The sequence below is a fragment of the Macrobrachium nipponense genome, chromosome 24, assembly GCF_015104395.2.
Source record: "Macrobrachium nipponense isolate FS-2020 chromosome 24, ASM1510439v2, whole genome shotgun sequence".
NCBI classification, from domain to species: Eukaryota; Metazoa; Arthropoda; class Malacostraca; order Decapoda; family Palaemonidae; genus Macrobrachium; species Macrobrachium nipponense.
Genome location: NC_061091.1, coordinates 7,004,263 through 7,024,883, shown reverse-complemented (window position 1 = coordinate 7,024,883; position 20,621 = coordinate 7,004,263). Strand labels below are relative to the sequence as shown.

At 37.6% G+C, this 20,621-nt stretch overlaps 1 protein-coding gene across 1 annotated transcript in view; it reads left to right on the top strand.

Moving 5' to 3' along the window:
* The window catches only part of LOC135205840 (cytoplasmic dynein 2 heavy chain 1-like), a 252,552-nt gene that overhangs the window by 105,397 nt on the left and 126,534 nt on the right, over window positions 1–20,621 (top strand). Inside the window, 13 exon segments of the mRNA XM_064237094.1 lie at window positions 6,212–6,325; window positions 6,730–6,832; window positions 6,978–7,129; window positions 7,310–7,507; window positions 8,349–8,465; window positions 8,467–8,567; window positions 9,009–9,110; window positions 9,413–9,544; window positions 10,677–10,713; window positions 10,715–10,887; window positions 14,307–14,520; window positions 14,770–14,927; window positions 15,090–15,183. Coding sequence (XP_064093164.1) covers window positions 6,212–6,325; window positions 6,730–6,832; window positions 6,978–7,129; window positions 7,310–7,507; window positions 8,349–8,465; window positions 8,467–8,567; window positions 9,009–9,110; window positions 9,413–9,544; window positions 10,677–10,713; window positions 10,715–10,887; window positions 14,307–14,520; window positions 14,770–14,927; window positions 15,090–15,183 — 1,695 coding nt within the window.

Sequence of the window (20,621 nt, the reverse complement as noted above, 5' to 3'; positions counted from 1 at the left end):
CAGCCTCTCCAAGTGAGAGTGGTAAGGAAGACGTAAGACGTCGCACTGGCGACCATCGCTTTCTCGCCCTCTTAGGAAAAGTATGATGAAGATTGGACGCTTCATCGGGAGATCGAGAGCGTCCTCCGCCTTGATTTACGCTTCGGTCTTCTCCGGAGACTTCGAAGACCAGTATACCGCCAAGAGATTTAGGACGCTTTCTGAGCGTCCTGATTCGAGCCCGGAGAGAAGAAGAAGGCGTCCCTCGCCCATCTTCTTCTCAAAGGTTCATTCCATCATATGGTTTCTTCACCATCAAAAAAGACTCTCGAAGCGATTCGTCAACAGTTGGATACGTTTTTCTCCAATAAGAGAGGGAAAGATCACGTAGTCGTAAAAAAGATCTTTGGCTACCCGTCAAGAAATCTAGACGTTCTCCTGCGGCTTCTCTTGCTTCGTTCTTCGTCTTCGTCTGATCCGTCGCCTTCTAGACCTCATCGACTCAATCAGAACGCGCAAGCAGTCCTGCTGAGAGAGTCTCTAGAAGTATTGGGCGGTAAAAAAAAGACAATAGGTGCCGCACAGGCGGCCGCCGCCGTCGTCTTTTCCCAGAGTCGAAGAACGTTCAGAAGGATCGCTCAGAAATAAAATTGGGAGGAATTGATCTTGACTTACAGGAAGAGAATATTCAACAAAACAAACGCTTTGCTAACCAGGACGCTCGTAAGGACGCTTCTCGGGGACGCTCGGGGTCGGAAACGTCGCTGGAGAGACTTCAGACCGTCGATATTAGTTCAGAAGGAAGGATATGAAGATGAATATGAGGACGTTTTGAGGACGCGAGGCGTAGTGCTAGTAAGGCACGCTCGTCTCCGTTCCCTTTCATATCAGTACGTTCGTTCCAGGACGCAAATGAGGACCGCTTTCCAGGATGCAAATGAGGACCGCTTTCCAGGACGCAAAATGGGAGGACGCTTTTGTGAAGGGCGCTAGGCGTCCGATGCATAAAGTCACTCTGAGAAGAAAAGCAACAAGGTCGCTAGTCAGAAGGTTAAGCGCCATATGCTTCAAGTAGTAGGAACTACATATCAGTGCTCGTCAAGAGAAATCGTATGACGTCAGTTTGGAAAATTGCGGAGAGAAAGTCAAGGTTAGGAGAACATAGCAGACTCTCCTCTTCAAAATTGATTTCAAATCACAAAACCAAAACCTACGGTTTCGAAAGGGAGGTGAAACTTTGGTTTCTTCTCGTTCAATGCAGAATAAGGCTATGTCTCCATTGAGAAAATAAATCGTCAAGCGAGGCTGTTTTTCGGAAGAGGAGGAGGATCCTACAACCTCATCCTCTGTGGATTATAAGACTTTGACTCGTCTTTTAAAAGATTTGTTTCCCGAGAAAGTTCCGAGCTCCAGTTCCTCTCTCTCCACCTTCTTCCGCAACTAACCTCTTCGAAGGCAGGAAGACTCCAAATTTTGTCAAAATGGCCACCTCGCTCTCAACTAAAAGGGCTTTTAAAAGAATCCATGATTGGATTGGAATCCAAAAAGACAAAGGGCAAGACTTCTTTTGCACTTCCCCCCTTCCCCCACAAGGCTTAGTGGGAAGATCGGGGAAGTGGTACGAGACAGAAGAGGAAGCAGGTTTGAGAATCCCCGCTTCCGCACAAGCGCGATTTTCGCCAACTTAGTGGAAGCTCCTAGAAGATCTTACCTGCATCAGCGAAAGTTTCGTGGACAATGTCGGAGATAGATCACCATCTCAAAGGCCTTTATAAAACTTTGGAGTTTTAAACTTTCTAGATTGGTGTTTGGGCGTCTTGGATGTTCAGTCTAGAAGCCCAGATTCCATCTCATTGGAGACTTAGCGAGTATTTTGTCATGCATGGACAGAGCAGTAAGAGATGCTCCGACGAAACTGGCATCACATTTGCGTCGGGAATCCTGAAGAAACGCGCACTCTTCTGTAGCTTCACAGCTAAGTCAGTGTCCGCCAGCGCAAAAAGCAGAATTGTTGTTCGCCCCCTCCCCCTTTTCTGCTCATCTTTTTCCACAATCGATGGTAAAGGATTTATCAGTAAATCTCCAAGAACGAGCGACGCAGGACTTATTGTCTCTGGTCTTCGAACTTCCTGCTGATCAGATGTCTTCAAGAACCACGCAAGCTTCTAGGAAGAATTATAAGCCCTTTCGTGGAAGAGCCTCTTCAAGAGCTGCTGCTCGAGGGAGGAGTTTCCCTAGGGGCAGAGCCCCCTCAAAAACCAGGGGAAAGAAATGACTTTTCGGCCCTCCAGACACCAGTCCGGTGCAGACTCGCTCTATTCGCCGAAGCATGGAGGATAAGAGGGGCGAACTCTTGGTCACTCGAAGTGATCGAGAAAGGTTACAAAATCCCGTTCTATCGAAACCACCATTAAGCATAGAACCAATAGACCTTTCGCCCTCTTATCAGGATTCAAGCAACAGATCTTATTAGACCTTTTGGATCAGATGTGGAAAAGAGAGCAGTAGAAAGAGTCGTGTCACGGAACTCTCAGGCTTCTCAACAAGGCTCTTTTCCTTGTTCCGAAGCACTCGGGGGAGGATGGAGACCTGTCCTAGAACGTAAGCAGGCTGAATCTTTTTGTAAGGAAAATAAAATTCAAGATGGAAACTGCACAGTCTGTTTTAGCTTCCCTGAACCAGAGATTGGATGGTGTCCTTGGATCTCCAAGATGCCTATTTCCATGTTTTCCGATACATCCTCGTCCAGGAAGTTCCTCAGATTCGTTCTGAAAGGACAGGTCTTCCAATTCGAGCTCTCTGTTTCGGGCTGAGTACAGCCCCTATGATATTCACGCTTCTGATGCGAAATGTAGCAAGATGGCTCCATCTCTCAAAGATAAGAGTCCTCACTCTATTTAGACGATTGGCTGATCCGATCCACGTCAAAGAACAGTGTCTGGAGGAGCCTACATACGACATTACAGCTGACGAAGGACCTGGGCCTTCTGGTCAACTTCGAGAAGTCCCATCTGATTTCCCACACAGTCCATCGTGTATCTGGGGATTCAGATGGATTCAGTGGCTTTTCAAGCATTTCCATCCATAGAACGTCAGCTAAAATGCTTAGAGAAGTATCGGTCTTCTTAGAGAAGGAAATATGCTCGGCGAGGGAATGGATGAGTCTGCTGGGGACCATTTCCTCCCTGGAGAAATTTGTTGCTCTGGGAAGGCTGCACCTCAGACAGCTTCAGTTTTTCCTTGCAGACAACTGGAAGAACAGAAAGACCTAGACGAGATTTTGAGAATCCCTCAATCGATCAAAGAGCATTTGAAGTGGTGGTCCGATCCCGTCAAGCTATCGGAAGGGATGTCCCTCAAAGTTTCTGAGCCCCAGACCTAGTGTTGTTCTCAGACGCGTCCATGACGGGTGGCTGGGGAGCAACACTGGGGGAGGAAGAAGTGTCAGGCCTCTGGAGAGGGGAACAGAGGTCCTGGCACATAAACCTCAAGGAGCTAGAGGCGATTCGTTTGGCTCTTCAATGCTTCGAGTCAAGGATTGTGGGACGAATTGTACAAGTCAACTCGGACAACACCACGGCGCTCGCATATCTCAAAAAACAGGGAGGAACTCTATCTCGCTCCCTGTTCAGGGATGATAACGATGGGAAATCTTACTTTGGGCGAAGCTGAGAAATGTAATGATTCTAACGAGGTTCGTTTCAGGACAGCAGAACGTTCGTGCGGATCTCCTCAGCCGTCAACATCAAATGCTTTCCAAACGAATGGACTCTCCATCCAGAGATCTGCAAGGAGTTGTGGAAACTTTGGGGACGCCCACTGGTAGGAATCCTCTTCGACGACAGCAAAAACGAAGAGGCTTCCTATTTACTGCTCTCTCCGGTTTCTAGACCCAGGAGCAATAGCAATAAGACGCCATGCTTTGAATTGGAAGGGGATGGATCTCTACGCCTTTCTCCTCCATTCAAACTCCTGGGAGAGGTAATAATGAAGGTTTGCGGCGTCGGAAGGAGCAAGAAATGACGTTTGATCAGCCCCTTTTGGCCTGCAAGCGACTGGTTCACAGAGGCCATGTCATTTCTGGTAGATTTCCCAAGGAACACTTCCAGAAAAAATCGATCTACTCAGACAGCCCCACTTCGAGAGGTATCACGGAAACCTCTCCGTCTGAGTCTGACTGCATTCAGACTATCCAAAAGTTGGCCAGAGCGAGAGGTTTTTGAAGATCGGTGGCAAGAGCTATTGCCAGCGCTAGAAGAACATCTTCCCAAGCTGTCTACCAATCGAGTGGCTGTCTTCAGAGGTTGGTGTAGAAGGCAAAATATTTCCTCCTCCACGACTCTGTGAGCCAGATTGCTGATTTTCTCTTACATCTTAGAGAGATAGACAAACTTTCAGTATCAACGATTAAAGGCTACAAAAGCATGCTATCAACGGTCTTTCGACACAGAGGCTTGGATTTATCAAATGATAAAGATCTTCACGATCTATTGAGGTCCTTTGAAACATCAAAAGCTCCACGAGACAAGATTCCCTCATGGAATTTAGATGTTGTCTTAGTTTTTAATGTCTGCATTTCAGCCATTTGAGCCTATGCACGCTGCCTCTTTGAAAGATTAACTAGAAAGCTATTTTCCTAACCAGCTTTGGCAACAGCTAAGAGGGTTAGCGAAATCCAAGCTATGATTAAACATGTGGGTTTTCAGAGAACACAATGCGGTGTGTTCGCTGAGTCCCTCGTTTCTTAGCGAGAACGAAAACCCATCCAACCCCTGGCCTAAAGCTTTGATATCAAGGGTTATCAGAGTTTGTCGGACGAGAGCCGGAGAGAGTTTTGTGCCCTGTCATAGCTCTCAAATTTTAATCTTGAAAAGACCAAACCATGTAGAGGCCCTCAGACAACCTGTGGTGTTCGGTCAAGAGGCCGGAATTACCAATGTCTAAAAACGCACTGGTGTTCTTCTTGAGAAACACCATCAGGGAAGCTCATTCATCCTGCACGGATGTGATCTTAAACTGCTAAAGTTAATGCTCACGAGGTTAGAGCGGTAGCTACTTCGGTTGGCTTTTCAGAAAAATATGGCACTCATGATATCCTGGGTGCCACATTTTGGCGAAGCAACTCTGTGTTTGCTTCACACTACCTCAGAGATGTGAAGGCGACATATGATAATTGCTACACTCGCTTGGACCATACATTTCCGCGGATACAGTATTGGGGACGAGAAAGCAATACGAACCCCATCCTTTAGAAATGGATGTGTGTGATTTTAATTATGGGTGTTTTTTGTTTTTTTACGGTCGTAGGTTGGCCGCTTGAGGTGGTCTTCCCTTTAATTAGCCTGAAAGTTATGGGACTAACTTTAGTGAGGCTAGGTTAGGTGGTAATTTATTATGCTTTCGTTGTCTTCAGTATGGTCAATATGGTCTAGTCACATTGTGGTCCCACGCTGCCCGTTGACAGATCATCTAGAACTATCCAGCTATACAGGTCACTACCTTGCTGAAATTCTAGTTAAGCAGAAGCAGGCTTGGGTGACAGTAATCACGAAGTCAGCTATGCTAACAGTAGGGAACCAAGATGTCAATCATCTGCATGGGTGAAATGTTTCCAAAATCGTCCTATTCTGTCCCTTCCCCACCTCCAATGGTGGGATTCAGCTATATATATATCTGGGCAGGTAAGTGTCATGAACAAAAATGATATTGTCATGATACAATAAAGTTTTGTGTTTTTTTTATACTTCTTACCTGACAGACTATATATAATCAAGTACCCACCCACCTCCCCTCATGGGGACAGTGGTAAAGAAAATCTGAATAGAAAATGGGAATGGTTCCCGGTAATCCGCCTCCCAGCGGCGGGAATGGGTACTAACCACCTAGCCGACCACTGCGTTTGCCGGGAGTTTTGAAATTCTGTCGGTCGTCAGAGAATACAGCTATATATATATCTGTCAGGTAAGTATGAACAAACTTTATTGTATCATGACAATATCATTTTCAGTCTGGATGAAAATGGTGATTGCATTTTTTATTATTACTGCTAGTAATGCTTCTTAATTCCGGTAAGGGAGTTACCCCTCGCAGTGTGCCTTCTGCAGCACATTTTAGGTGGCACTAAAGGTCCAGCGGGTGGGCAAGAGAATATTTATCCTAATGTTAAGACCACGTTTGTTAGCTATGAAAAATAGAAATTAATTAAAAATTTGTCATGTTGTTGTGCTTATAGGTCATGCAGACTGCTGGTGTAGATGGAGAACAAGTTCTCCTGTTATTGGAGAACCATCATCTAATCTCACCAGATTTCCTTGAAGTAATTAATTCCCTACTGATGGCTGGTGAGGTAAGGATATATTTACTATTTCTGTTATCCTTCTTAGTTGCCTATTAATTTAGGTCTTTATTTTTGTTGTTAGGGATATGTGAAAAAGCCATTTATGCTTGAAAATTAAGAAACCCCTATTTTGAAACTGGAATTATGTTGGATATCTGGATTAGAGTATATACAGTACTTATTTGACCCAAGAAACAGTACCATTTCACCTCGTTGTATCTAGTGTCTGAACATAATTTATTTTTCTCAGTCTTGTATTTCCACTCAGTTTGAAGTTACTATGTTTTAGGAGCAACATGATATATGGCATTATGTAGTTGCATTCTTCAGTGTTTTGCAAAAAAATTGTTAACTGAATTCATGTAACCATTTTTTTTTACAAGTGTGTGTGAAATGAGATATATTTTATATAGATACCAGGTCTCATACAACCACCAGAAGAGTTAGACCCACTTTTGATGCCACTCAGAGATGAGGCCGCTAATGAAGGTTTTAGGGGATCTCAGTATGCTTACTTGCCTCACGTAAGTGTGATGAGATTTAGCTTATGCTCTTGGCATTGTTATCTCATGTATGTGATCTTGTGAAAATTAAATATTTTTTATGAGGCCCTAAAATTTGTACAGAATAAAAGACTTGTAATTGACTAATTCAACACTCATTTCATCAGGTGTTCAAAGAAATTTGCACATAGCACTTATAATGGACTCCAGTGATCAAGAGTTTGCAGTACAGTGTGAAAGTAATCCTGCCTTATATAAGCAGTGTACAGTATTGTGGATGGAGGGATGGTCAAAAGAAACAATGACTGAGGTAAGAATATGAATTCTTCATGGGATTTTTGGTTTATGTAATCATATTTGTAACTGGTAAGTAGCCACTAATTGCAAGTGGTTGCTATCATACAGTAAATCATGTAGTAAAATCTCATGAGGCATTTGATAGATTTGTATTTGGGCTTTATTTACATTGTATACATAATTTATTACCAAGATCCCAGACATGTTGCTGGATAAGACTGAGAAGGATGAGGAAAGTAAATCAGGATTTTTGGAATCTTTCCTTGCTGTTCACGAGAGTCTTCCTAGTCACCTAGCAACACCAAGGCGATATATGGCTTTCTTGCATTCTTATCGTACAATACACAACACAAAGAAGGAAGGAGTAATGAAGCGCCAGCAGCATCTATCTGTAAGTTTTGCAATAGTATGTGTGGTTTTATTAGATTAAAGAGCTGCTGGGAGGAACTATAAAAGTGAAAAAAAAGAAGTGAGTGTAATCTGGAAGTTGGCCATAGTATGATAATTTACTAGTAGTACCTGATACAGTAGACCAAATGGGCCAAAGGCATGAGGTGTGAAGCTACCCCAGACTTAAGGTATCACACCCATTGGTCAGTGCTGGGTCCTGAGGAGAACAGAAAATTGTACGCCTGCCATTCACGTCACTATCAAATCCAGGGCTTGTTATATCCTTTACTTGATCCCTTGCCTACCAGTTGGTCCATTCAAAAGGAAAACAAGAAAATACTTGCGAAGAATATTTGCTGAGTTTTTATCTAAAATATTTATCCAGTAAAACCAATAGCCAGCAAAGGTGAAAACTTCCTGACAGAGTAATCTTTGATGTTTATATGTTGCATTGGGGTGGGTAGAACACTGATCTGTTAACAGTTTTGCAATTGCTTGAAAAATTGAGGTAGTTTCAGTCCTTAGGGACCTAGTAATTCATGGGCAACTCTTAGGGCTACCTCCGTTCTCCTTTTGTCTGTTAAACAAAAGTCTAAGATAATGTTTTGATTATTCAAAGACCACAGTTGTAGGCTAATTTAAGTAAAACTAATATGGTAAGTTTGTAGTTATCAAAAGGAAATAAACAAAATTAAGTAGTAACTTGACTCATAGTACTCTTATATTACTTCATGTTTCTGAGAACTTACCATATTATCTTATTGACACAGTATATTTGTTTTTAACCATTTTGTAACCTCTTACCATATACTCCCAAACAAACTTGGGTATGCAATCTATAGGCAGGTGTGTCCAAGCTGAAGGATGCAAGAAAGGTAGTTAGCAAACTGAAGGCTGAAGCTGCTGTTCATAAGGAAAAGAAATTAGGTGAAAAGCAGGAGGAGGCAAATCGTGCTCTTTCAACTCATCACAGATACAATGAAGAATGCTAATGAGCAGAAGGTTCAAATGGAGTCGCTGAAGGATCAGACATTGCAGGAGAATGAGAAGATTGCTGAGAGGTATGGGGGAGTGTAAAGTAGCCTGCGTTTGTCAAATGGATACTTACTATACTTATCTTACATTTGATGAACAGTTTTTTGTTTTTATATTAACTGGTAGTTGACAGTAACAATACAAATATTAATTTGCTGCTCTGTTTAAGGGCAACATGGTTTTCTTAATAGAGGGCATACATACATGAAGATGAAGGATTAGTGTTCTATCACAAAGTAATTTGTATCTCTATTGTAAAGTAAATCTTATATAGAATTTTGTAATTACTGGAAATGGAAATTGGTATCTTGAGTGAGAGACTTTTGTTGAGTTGTCCCCAGTAGAAATGTAATTTGAGTTCTCTCAAAAGATAAGATCATAGTATTTAGTGAACCCTTTGCCATGGATTTAAACAAAGTACATATCACTCTTGATGATCAATAAACGCTGGGGTGTGTTTGTCACAGGAAAAAGAACATTGATGCTGAGTTAGCAGAGATTGAGCCTTTAGTGCAAGAAGCAAAAGAGGCAGTTGGCAACATTAAGTCAGAGGCATTGTCAGAAATTAGGTGAGTAATGTTTTGGGTTTTGGAAGATGTTAAAATTTATTAATTTGACAGAGAAGTTTTAGAAGAAGTGAATCTTACCATCCTTTGAAATTTTTTATCTAACTATTTAATAATCCTGGTGTCCAATGACCCTTGCAGTTATGGCGACATAAATATCACCTAATCCATTCAGTTCAGTTCAGTTATTTTGGAGGACGGCCTTGTCTAATTCTGACTGATGAAGTATTTTTAGCAAGTGCCCGTAAGATTATGTGAAATACTTGTAGCCCCCCTATTCTTACTGCTTGTTTATGTAAATCCAGATCTCTTCGTGCACCTCCAGAAGTTATTCGTGATATTCTTGAGGGAGTTTTGAGACTTATGGGTATGCAAGATACATCATGGAATTCAATGAAAACTTTCTTAGCAAAGAGAGGAGTAAAGGAAGAAATCAGGCAAGTTCTTCACATTTCGTAATATATTCTTTAGTGTATTTTTTTTAACTTTTGCTGTCATATTCTTTTTTTTATTAACAAATTGTAATTGTTCCTACACAAATACAAACCCTCGGTCTTTACATATAGGATTAATTTTCAGCAAGCTGGAAATCTGTTAACTTTCCAAAGAGATTGCAGATGGTAGAATCCCTTATGATTACCATACTTTTGTTGATTCCATAGGAACCTGGAGAAATTAGATCTTCATGGTGTGAGGTTATCCATGAAATTGTAGAGTTGGAAACTTTTAAGCTGAGTTTCAACCCTCCACCCATGCATATGTAGTGCTACTAACTGGATGACTGCTATATCCTTTCATTAATTTGGAATTGACAGAAGTATCTGGGATGAATTGTGTCACACAAGAGGGTTACTATTTATAAGTCAGGTTTATGATGAAAACAAATATCAAATATATACTACAATGTTGGTTGCTACAATGAACAACAATCCTCTTGTATAGAATTAGGAATGTCTTTGAACATGAAGTTCATTCTCAGTTTTTGCTCCTTTGAGCTCAAATAGCTCATGATGCAAAGTTTTTATTTCAAGTTTCATTTCTTATGTATCGCCCAAGGATTTTCACTTTATTTTCTGGTTGTAATTGTGAATAAAAATTAGCTACAATAACATATTAACATAAATTATAAGGAGAGTTTTATCATTTATTTATTATAAGTTCGTTATAAAGTTACCTTTTGATCTTAGAGAGCTTTTTAGATATGGCAAAATAAGTTGTCTAATAGAGGCTCAGACTACTACCTATTGATTCATATAAAGACACTTTCAAACTTTTTTCATGTCCAACCAAAAACAAAGTCTAAAAATATCAATTATATGCCAGACATTTCTTTTTTCTTAGAACAGCTTTACTCCTTTGTTTTGGATAATGAGTTTATCGTCTTCCTGAATGTTATGCAGTTAGGTACTGATCTCCCATTAAAACTTGATCTTGTGCTGTAACGAGATGCAGTTTTTAGCATTTCTTGTTGTCATTATAGTTGGGAGATAATATATTTTTTTTACATTTGAAACAATGTGAATTTCTCAGCATATCAAGTCCTTGCATTAACCAAAGATATTTTTACAGAAATTATGATCCTAGAAATGTGTCTGCAGATGCTCGGAAAAAATGTGGAAAAACTATTGACAGAACGAGCTCAGTCATTTGAACCTGCTGTTGCTAAAAGGGCTTCAGCAGCGGCAGCTCCTCTAGCTGCTTGGGTCAAAGCCAATGTACGTTTCTCGTACGTTCTTCAAAAAGTGAAACCCTTGGAAGATGAGCAAAATAAGTTAGAGAAGTAAGTCCATTTTTTTTCTTTTAAGATGGGCTGTCAAATGCTGAAACATTTGAGTATCAGATTTGTCATTCGTTGCATGAAGATCAGTGTAGTTTTGTAATTGCCCTATACAGGCGGCCCTCGGTTAGCGGCAGGGGTTCCGTTCCTGGCCACCGACGCCAAGCGATTTTCGCACGCTGAGCGATTTTAAAGCCTACGGCCGCCGCACACCTTCTTTCGAAACTCTAGACCAGTCAAGGCACCGTTTAATCCCACAACGGTTTGCTGCAATAAGGTAAAATTAAAATTATTTATGCAGTATAGTACTATAGAATTTACTGTACAGTACATGTGGGTGTCTAGAGTATGTAAAGATATAATAAAGTTTATACAGTCTACAGGTAGCTGTAGTGTTCAGGTTACGATCATTAGTCTTACGATAGTTCGATTTTATGAGAGATCAAATTACAATGGCCTAACTTTATCCATCTTCTAGTTACATAAGTTCAATAACAGCAAAAGAGAATGATGAAAGTATGGTTTTAACGTTATACTTGTTGCGTGAACGTGTACAGCCATGACAACCGAACGAGAAACGACTTTTTTTTTTTTTTTTTTCTAAGTACAACCGAACTGGATAACATCTGTTTGGCTTGTATTTCGATCATCGTACTACAGTGCAACATTACCGTATATGTTATAATGGCGTTATGTATAGAATAGAACTGAGATACTTAATGTAATAACTTTAGTTTCGCTATAGATCCGAGATCAATATAGATTAAAGATCAATCGGGAAAAAATATAACGTTAAATTTAAACCTAGTTATAACTGAAGCTGAGAAAACTGTTCAAGCTGCTAATGTACTATTATCGTACATCGGCAACAAGGATAAAAAACGCAGTAAACAAAATCTGCCATCACACACAACTGTAGATAAAATTGGGATAAAATCATTTTCAATCAAAACTACTGTGCTTGAAAGAACACATTTTACTGTTGGTTTCACCCGATATATATATACGTAAAGTTCGTATTACGATGATATAAGATTACGTATTGCGAAGGGAATCACGTAATTTTTTACGCAATAAACATGCCGCCAACGTAATCTGTTAACGAAAAAAATAGTAGTTCACATTCACAACGAGACATATTCAATAAATATTTCCACCTAAAAACACGCTGTATATGGAAAAATAACTTTGTCTCATATAAGTCAAGTATATGATCTTCGTTTATGCTAACTAGAAGCAAGAGCATTCGCTCAGAATTGCGTTATGGTGAAACACAGACTCGTATTCATCAGCTGATTTCAAACCACAACATTGGCCGCTCCGCGTAATAACAGGCTTTAAGTTGCCGTAGTATTTTAAAATACAATAATATTAGAATACATACAATATTCTTGGATACAGTGAAATAATGTATAACTTCTTAAAGGATTTTATGGAAAAGATGCATAATTAATAAAATAACACAATGCATTGTTCTGAACTGGCGGACAAGAACGAACATGAAAAACCATCCCCTGACACGTGGAGCGTAGTTAGGCTGCTGCCTTAATTTGTATCTTATTTCTGTACAAAATGAAAATACCTTTATGCAATATATTTTCATACACATTTTAAACATAAAAGCATAAACATTTGAAAAATCGACACATCGATCGCTAAATTTTGCGCACTTTTTTTTTTTTTTTTTTAATTTTTTTTTTAATTTTTTTTTTTTTTAATTTTTTTGGTTTTTAACTATATTTTCGGAAGAGTGGCATACAAGAACGAACTTGAAAAAAACATCGTAGTCGATAACGTTGAAGGGGAGTTTTCAAAAAAGCTGCCTTTTTATCATATTTCTGCACAGAAATAAAAAATACCCCTATTCGTAATACATTTTCATACACATTTTTAAACATAAAAGTATAAAACTTTATACAATCGACAGCATCGATCGCTAATTTTGCACTTTTTTAAATCAATATTTTCGGAAGAGCGGCAGACGGCGGCATACAAGAACGAACTTGAAAAAAACATCGTAGTCGATAACTTGAAGGGGAGTTTCAAAAGCTGCCTTTTTATCATATTTCTGCACAGAAATAAAAATACCCTATTCGTAATACATTTCATACACATTTTAAACATAAAAGCATAAACATTTATAAAATCGACACATCGATCGCTAATTTGCACTTTTTTTAAATCGATATTTTCGTAAGAGCGGCAGGCGGCGGCTTACAAGAAAGAACATGAAAAAACAACGTATTTGATAACGTGAAGGGCAGTTTCAAAAGCTGCCTTTGTATCATATTTCTGTACAGAAATAAAAATGCCTTTCACCTAATACATTTTCATACACATTTTAAACAAAAGCACGAACATTTATGAATCGACACATCCATAGCTAAATTTGCACTTATGTAACTCGATATTTTCGGCATAGAACAGCGTCAGAGGCATATATTTTACCCTAATACCTACATAATAACTCTCCATAAAATTTGTTAATATAATTTGCATAACCTTTATGGTCTGAACGGCATTTCTACATATGTATGAACTCGTTAGACAACAGCGCTAGCGGTGCTGTTAACTGAAACTTGTGCCGTAAAGATACCTTTAAAATGCCTTATTTTTTTAATGATTATTTTTGATGACCGCCGTAAAACCGATTCGCCGTTGAGTGATTGCGCCGTTAACCGCGGGCCGCCTGTACTTTTATATAGCTTTTTTGTGAGTATCTTTTTTGCTACTCCTGCAATTTTATCTACAAAGACATGCTTAAGATAGCTCATAATGCTTAAAATGCTCATAACAATGGTAATTATAGTTTGGATATATCGGAATATATCATTCTTAACAATTTTTCTGAAGCTTTATTTCAATAGGGCTCTTATACTAGTACTATTGTGTTTTAACTGTTAGCACCCCAAGAATCTTAGTCCCTTGTGGGCATAACCTACCTCAGCCACCTAATCATCTTTTATATCCTCTACAAGTAGATTTACATGAAAGGGGAATGAGTAGGCTATGATGAAGTATACTAGATGTGTGATGAAACAAAGGCATGGCCATATAGCTAATTTTCTTGGTTTGGCTGCAGTGGGAGATCATATCACAAATGAAAAAGTTATGGAGAGATAACTGAGTTCTCATAGATTGAGACATGTAATGAGGAACTATTTGGGAGGTAATAGATAATGAAGTACTAGTGGGAAGAAGGCATGTAGGAAAGCCCAGAAAATTATGGAAATAGTCATAAATGAAGTCCTGCACCTGACTGGAATTTGGATAAATAGTGCATGAGACAGGAAAGAGTAGTGAATAGCACAAATTAAATATAAAATTAACTTTTGATAACATATTTGTTATAGTTTCTTGGTTCTAATTTCACATTTTTATTGAATGAAAAGTGTGACTAAAACATCATTTTGTCTTTCAAGAAACTTGATGAAAGCTGAAGCCAAGATTGGTGAGTTGTCTGCTGATCTTGATGATGTGGATAAACAAGTAGCAGGGTTAAGAGAGAAGCTAAACAAGTCAACAAAAGAAGCAGCTGAGGTTGAGTTTCATCTTAATAAGGCCCAGGAAACTATCACAGCTGCTGAAAAACTTGTCACCCAACTGGAGGGCGAATATCAACGTTGGAGTCAACAGGTGAGTGGTATTTTATGTATGTAGACCTAATCTTACTTGCACTCTGAGGGTACTGGATAGAGTAAGTCCAAGAGGGAGTTTGGGAGTAGGTGAAGATTTTCAATCATAAATTTATTGATAGTTCTTGTTTCTTAATTACAAAATGTATCATTTGTTAACGCATCTTTATTGTCTTTAAAGTTATTGTTACACTGTATAACTACAATAAAATTTGGAAATTGTTCAACTTCATCATTTCTAATTTTCCAGGTTTCTGAACTATCTTCTAGCCTTTCTGGCCTTCCTAAGGAATCTATTTTAGCTGCAGCATTCATCTCTTATTTGAGTGAAGCTCCTGAAAATGTAAGGAAGTCTACTCTTGCCCACTGGAGCCACATGCTGGGAATTACAAACTTTGATCTGAGAAGGTAAATGTTTGCAAAAGATGAAGATACCAGTTATCTTCGGTCTCACGGATGACTGTATGGTCTTTGGGTTGTATATGGATGATGAGTGTGTAAGAACAAATCTTTAGTTTCTGGAGATTTATATATTAGGAAGATTTTTTATACTACAAAATTTCATTACAGATTTTTGAGCAGTGAACGAGAACAGCTACAATGGAAGGCTGAGGGGCTGCCATCTGACCAACTTTCTACTGAGAATGCTCTTGTCATATTACAGGTGAGTTAAAGGAGTATAGTAGGTTGTTATTATTTGTATCTTGATGAACAGTCGTATATTCAGAATATGATGCAATGTCATTTGAAATGTTTAAATTTTGATATTATTTTTAATGAAAATGGTTTATTCTGCTCTGCAGAATTCATGGAGGTCAGTAATGAGTTTACTATTCATTCATTTTCCTTAAGTTGAGTGGACAGAAAGATTTATATCTATAGGATTGTTCTTGGAGGAACTTTGACATTTTTCCAATTTGTTATATTGTTTTTAAAATAAACCTTAAGTGCAAATTGCTTCTAAGTGGATTCTCTAGGTACCAACCACCCAATCTGGTTTTTTTTTGGAGCTCAATCCTTCCCAACTAATTTTGTGATTTAATATTATTTTACCAGTAGTAAGGGGGTTTTCTGTGAAACGAAAGCAAGTTTTTTTTTTTTTTTTTTAACAAAAATATTCATACAAACCCAGTAGTACTTGTAATCTAAATTCCCACCTCCCATTATAAGTTTTTTTGCAGCTCATGTATTAGGCAGCATGAATACTAACAGTGATCACTGCTAGTTACCTGATCGCTCCACCCTTGCATATGTAGTGATGACAGGTGCCTTTTTAGTTATTTCAGAAGGATTTTAGTGCACAGCTTTGTAGGTAGTAACAAGAAATGGGATTTTATAAGAAAAATATTAAATTACAATTTTCTTATAGTTTATTGCCAGTTTATACAGTACATGCATTGTTCAGGTGATTGAGAACTATATGGTACAGTTAGAGAGTTATTCATATGAAAAGCAAAGAATATTCTGGTATGGATGTGCAGTCAATGTACTAAATCTTGCACACTTTGCATATCTTTGGAAAGTAACTTCCCATATTAGGCCTAGGAGATTGTAAGGAATATACTATTCTGATGGAGGAACATACTAGTCATGATTCAGTGAGAACTTGGGAATATGATATTTAGTTACAAATTCATTAGCCTTAAAGTGAATAAATATGATATTTAGTTACAAATTCATAAACATTAAAATAAACAAATATAAATGTTACAGTGTAAGACAAGAAAGGTCGCCATGTATAGTTGAAAAAATACCCTTACATTATATAGATCGCATGACACTTGCAAATACTGTTACCACTAGGATCTTTATTATACAAAAGGCTATGCTCTTTTGGTCTAGGCTGGAAAGTTAAGGATTAGAGTGCTGTAAAAAATATGAGAGTTAAAAAAATCTTTGTTGTAGTTTGCATTTGTTCCTGAAAAAATACTACTCAAATAGTTTTAATTAAATATATGATTATATGTACTAAAATTCTTTTTTCCTAAAAACAGGAATATCTCATAGGCAGGTGGGTCGTTTAGGCTGGCAAATGCAATATTACTAACCAATGGTTATTTAAAGAAAATTGTGACTTGCTGCACTATAACAGACTAAAGCAGCTGGTTTCACTCTGAGGCCGTTAATCTTTGCTTGCATTTCAGCTGTCTGATGGCCAGATACTTCTTTGTGCTCGTAATGTGGTTATTACTTTGTAATCATGCCCTTGATAAGGTTGTATGTTTCTACAACAACCTTGACATTTTCTCTCATATAATTGCTGTTCAGTATGTATATATGTTTTTGTTTAGTGTTAGCCTTTCACTAGGTCTGTAATATAGTCAATAAACATTTTTTCAGTAGAATATAGTTTCAGCAATTGCTGCTTTAATTGTTAAGTAGACTATTTTAATGCATAAGGAATTTTTTATTTGATGAAAATAAATATGCTTTGCTTTTTAGAAATTTGTACAGGAGCATTTTCTCACAAATTAAGTCCGTGCATTCGAAGATTCGTTAGTTTTCTAATATTTGTTATTACTGACTTGTCATTTGTTTTAGACTAAGAAATTTGGTAGTGTATACTACCTGTATTGAGCTTTGATAAAGAAAAATAGCACTAGAGAAAGTTTTGAATGACAGTACTGAAGCATTTCATCACTTGATTTCTTGCATTTTGAAATATTTTTATAAGATGAGTAATTTTTAAACTTGAAGTAATACTCAAAGACATAATATGCACATGAATAGTGTAGCTTGCTATTTACAGAAATGGATGGGTGCCATAACAGATATTAAACTTGAATTGAAGTTTTGTAATAAATATAAATGCAGAGCTCCTTCAGTGCAAATATTTGAAGTAAAAACCCCAAAACTTGAAAGAGAGAGAATGTACCTGTACTGTTAGTGTTGTAAGGTCAGAGATCAAAGAATTTTTCCAGCTAAGTTTAATTTTTACATAGATGTAAGTACTATATATTTAATGTGTATGTTTTGCTAATTACCTTGTTTCTACTATCCTGTTTGTCCTTTAGATATCTTCTCATGCAGTTGGGGTAAGAAGTGTCATAGAAAATAAGGAATATTGTGTTATGTTAAAGGCTTATTTCACAAGTTGTTGGTCTGGCATATTCTGTTGATATGCCACTAGAATGATGCTTTTGAGTTGAATGATTAATTTTGATTTAACCAAAGATTTTAGGACCCAAATTTTATTGCCTTTTTCTTGATTAATTTTCCATTGAAAGTTTGAGATCAGAGCTTCCAAACACTTGTAATTTGGGTAAATTTTTGACTAGGGTACTGAGTAAAACACCAAAAATGTAATGGAAAAATCAACCATAGGGAAAAAAAGAAAATATGACAGATTTTTTTACTCTTAGGTGTTTGTAAAATAAGTTTACCAGAGGCAAAAACTGTAAGAGCAGATTGGAAGATTCCTGAATACAAAAAGTTGTTTTTGTACTAAAAACTCGTCACTTTATGACTGCCCTCAGGAATGTCAGCACCCTTTCTAGACAGACAAAAACGAAAAAAGCATTATCCAGCACATCTGGGCTACAGAGTTCCTCTTTCAATATAAAATGGTCCTATCAATGTGCCTTTTAGTTAGAATAGGCTTCTTGACTATGTTCCACAGAACTTGACCACTGCTTACTTTATAGGCTTCTTGACTATGTTCCACAGAACTTGACCAGTGCTTACTTTACCTAAATTCATTTTGCTCCTTTTTGTTTCACTCTTTCAGGCCATGTATTACCAGGGTCTGTGAGTTAATGGTAGTAATCTTAGTGTGTTGCATTAGTTGCAGGACCCACTGTTCACCTTAAGTCTGAGGAGACATCCTTGGGATTTGAATTTCCAACAGCTATCACTTTGGAACCCAACTATCCTGTTGGAATTAAAGGAGAGGATGTAGTGTTTATACTCTTAAGATGAGGCCATGATAGCTCTGGAGATTTTTCCTTTGCCAATTGCTGGATTTAGAAGGTACTCAATTATATATAATTATATATAAATGTACGAGTTGTTCTGTGTGTGCCTTTCAGGTCTTCCATTGTATGATGTTTTCTTGGCTATGCCTAGACTCACAATGGTTTTAATACCAGCAGAGGTAAACTCTGGGAATATTTCACGGTAGCTGTTCATCACTGTACCCTCTTATCCCTGGAGCAGACAGTTTTATAGATTTCTTTTGATACTTCAACCTGGCCTTATAACTCCGAGGAATCCATACTTGCCATTTTATTTGAGCAGGTGAGTTAGACCTCACCAGAAATCTCCCTTTGATCATCACAGAAGAGGAAATGCTAGGCCACCTACATTCAGACCTACTGGCAAATCTCAAAAAATGTTTGAACCACTGATTTAGAATAGGAGTGGACCCACATGTGGTTCAGACCTTGAAACAAAGTTATCAGTTGCCTATTATGGAGACAAATCCTATATTGATCATTTACCCTACTCAGAAGTTCTTTGCCCTTGACTGAGATGAGGATCAGTGATGGTGAAAGGACCTATAGAGGAGTCAGCTTTGTCGGACTTTTAAAGCCTATATCTCCCTCTTATGAATTGTGATTTGGGTCTGTATGATTGGGTTGAAAAAAAAAAAAAAATTTTTATAAGACAAAATTAATGTTTCCAATACAAATCTCTCACTCATGAAATGTAACCATATTCCCAATCCAGCTTACCTCACAGACTTAATTCAAGGTTAGACAAAACGTGAGGCAAGTTATTAATGGGTACCAAAGGTTCCAGATTACACATGCACAGGGGGCTACCACTGTATTTTTTGTCTGGTAGACAAGCCAGCAATATTCTTGCACATTTGTGATTTTTATGTGAGTGATGAGTTGGTTTTGAAAACATTTTGTTTTTTAAAAATAAACTGAGTTTTAGATTACTTCCTTTATTTCACATTTGTCTAGAAAGGTCTTTTTCTCCCATAGTTCCATTGCAGTTATAAAGTATGCTAAGTACTCCCATACTTTGAAGTGAATTATTATAGCCTTACCATATTATAAGTGTTTGCCAATCAGTGTGATATAGTACATTAAGTTTGAAACATTTTTTCTGCATACAACACAGTGATATCCAGCAAAGTTTTTCATTGAATTAATGGTTGTATTTCTGGTCATTTATAGTATTGGTATTTCTAATTGTACATTGTTAGATGAATTGGTAGGCATTTGAATGAAAATTATGTTTAATTTTCCTGCAGTACCATCCCTTTATTTAAAAAAAAAATTGTACTTAAACTAGGAAACCCATAAATTTATTTGAGATTTTCTTTTCATTATACAGTCATTTTTGGTTAAGTGAAAGTTTAGAAGCAGAAATTTGGCCTCTTACTGGGTTTTATCATCAAAAGAACCAAAACAAATTGAAAAATTACTCTTAGCTTGGTATGAATATCAGAAAATAAATTTAGTAAACATGCATTTTTATTTCAGATTGCTAATACTATAATATTATACTATGTTGAAGTTTTGAATCCTTGTCACTTTGTTTAATGTCCTAAAAAATATCCAGTATTGCTATGCAATCAAACACTGTCAGATCATGCCAAAAGGTAATGTTTCTTTGCTGGATACCTGTAAACTGGTTGATATTATGGAAAACATCTTACTTAGCATATTCTCACAATTTGTGAAATACAGCCTTTACGAAAGCACTCACAGCTAAAGGTATTGTTTGGCATTTAGTATTTTGAAGCTGTAAGAAGGAAATGCATGATACCAACTATGGAATGCTAGAATGGAATTATTATTTGTATGTACATTTTCTGTAGTTAGTGAGGTAGTTAATAATAGTAAACTGATTACCTAATATCTTATTCTTACAATAGGAATCCTGTGTAATGTAACACACAAGGTATTGTTTCCTGGTAATGTTCCTTATGGCTTCAGCATCAATGGCCATATTGCAGTTATAATGCCAGATACTTTATAATCATTCATTCATTTTATTTCATGAGATAATGGTAGTCGTTTTTTCTCTTTCTGTCCTGTAAATTACCTCTATGTATTTGTTAAAACATTCCTTACCCTTCTTTGTTGGTTAGATACTGTATAGTACTAGTGTGTGTGTATCCCAAAGTCTTCTCTTTACTCTTCATTT